The sequence below is a fragment of the Pinus tabuliformis genome, chromosome 5_1, assembly GCF_031772625.1.
Source record: "Pinus tabuliformis cultivar Carrire ecotype Pingquan chromosome 5_1, CPIR1, whole genome shotgun sequence".
Lineage (NCBI taxonomy): Eukaryota > Viridiplantae > Streptophyta > Pinopsida > Pinales > Pinaceae > Pinus > Pinus tabuliformis.
Window position 1 is genome coordinate 180,979,872 of NC_142305.1, and position 2,054 is coordinate 180,981,925.

The following is a 2,054-nucleotide window of genomic DNA, read 5'->3' on the forward strand; positions in this document are numbered from 1 at the left end:
TCGATATAATTCTTAATATTAAACTATATTATTTATTTATATATAATATAAAATTCTAATTATATGATAATTTTTTAATTTTAGAAAAAGCATGAAACAAACCCATTTTATATAAAATTGTGTAAGTAACGAAATAATAATTTACTAAGCCGACACCGAACAATTATCGTCAAAATGTCATGTGTTATTTTGTATATATTTCACTTACTTGATCCGAAACTATCATGTCAATTTCTTTTAAAACATTTATTGTGGGACGAAATTGGTTATATTCTCTGACTCTCAGTAGTAACCGACGGGTTGGGGTTTGAAAACTGGTTAGTCACCAGGCGAGAAAATATAAGAATAGCAGGGGAAGCCCTAACGATCGATCATAACAGAGCGCCAGAAGTAAGGAGCCGGAGCTCCCTGTTCGTAACAACTTTTTATCTTCTACCCTACTTGGACAGAGCTTCGCTTTTCTAAAGAGAATAAATACGGTTAAATCCCAGCCTTTAATCGAAGGGTTTGCAGAGGAGCGCAGGTTCGAATCTCGGGAAAGAAAAATGTTCCCCAGAAGGTAAGATTGGGGTTTTATCGGCCACTTTTTCTTAGGGTTTTATTTTTTATTCTTTTCCCCTGAATTCTTGGGTTCTTATTTGTGCTGTAAATTTACTTTCAGGGGAGCCGGTGGCTACTCAGATGGATACAATGAGGGATCGTATAAGAGGCAGCGAGTGCAGTCGGAATACCCACCGCATTCTCCTTACGGCGGTTACTTGCAGGGACAACGATATGGGAGCACCGGGCGCGGAACGGGCGGCCCCTTCCCGGTGGTGCGCCTCCGCGGGCTCCCGTTTAACTGCGGGGAAATCGACATAAGCGACTTCTTTGTCGGGCTCGACATCGTAGATATTTTGTTTGTGAAGAAACAGGGCCGCTTCTCTGGCGACGCCTTCGTGGTCTTCGGCCTGCCCTTACAGGCCGACCTCGCGCTACGGAAAGACCGGCAGAACATAGGGCACCGCTACGTTGAGGTATTCCGTGCCCAGAAATTGGACTACTATAGGGCTGTTGCTGAAGAAGTCAGTTCCGAGGACCACGGCAACCGTCGTCGAGAACAGAGCAGCGTTGCTTCGCTTAAGGGTAATAATAATGACAACTCTCAGCACCAGGAGGATCTGAATAATGATAAAGATGATGTTGAGCACACAGGTGTATTGAAGCTGAGGGGCCTCCCATTTTCTGCCTCAAAGAAAGACATTATTGATTTCTTCGGCGATTATAATGTTTCTGAGGAGAGTGTTCATATTGTGTATCGCTCTGATGGGAAGGCAACAGGGGATGCCTTTGTTGAGTTTGAGAGTACAGAGGATTCCAAGGCCGCCATGAGCAAAGACAGGATGAAGATTGGGAGCAGGTATGTGGAGTTGTTTGTCTCGACACTGGATGATAAGGCTCTTGTAGCATGCAAATCCAGCGATTAAATCCCTGTGACAAAATTACTGAGAGTTGTTTGATTTTTTGTTATTGGCAGAGGCTTTTTCTTGTATTTCTTAACTGTTTGTCATAATTTGGTAACCGATGCCCCTGGGCATATGGTGTTTAACTGATTTATTATATGTTAGTGCATTTCCATGGAAAAGGCAACCATGATTTCCATGGAAACGCCAACCATGATTTTAGGATTACCTTGACAAAGGCAACAATCACTTTATTTTATGGTGTCTGATGACTTTATGTTATGGTGTCTGTTTGGAGGTCTTATTGAAGGGCTTTTTCCCTTTCTGGGTTTGGTTTAAGTATTTCTTTTTATTTATAAAAGTAACTCTTATGTTATATTTGGAAATATTTCATTAATACATAATAATAAATTTAAATTACTTAATTTAAAAACTTTAAATTAAAGATATGGTAGTTTTAATCCTTATAAATCATTTTAGAAATTGGATGAAGAGCATCTTTCAAGTCTGTAGTTGTAGAGAAACTTTTTCTATTTTTTATTTTGAAAAAGGGTGCTAAAATATTATTAGCTGGTTGATATTTTATGATGGGTGGATATGAGGAAATATGGT

The 2,054-nt window shown here is 39.7% G+C and overlaps 1 protein-coding gene across 1 annotated transcript; it reads left to right on the top strand.

The window, feature by feature from the left end:
* The first annotated feature begins 221 nt into the window (after positions 1–221).
* On the top strand, positions 222–1,724 carry LOC149164016 (uncharacterized). The gene is made up of 2 exons (XM_089431925.1): positions 222–559; positions 662–1,724. The coding sequence occupies exons 1-2, from the start codon at positions 546–548 to the stop codon at positions 1,464–1,466; spliced, it is 819 nt and encodes a 272-aa protein (XP_089288051.1). The 5' UTR covers positions 222–545; the 3' UTR covers positions 1,467–1,724.
* Positions 1,725–2,054: the final 330 nt, after the last annotated feature.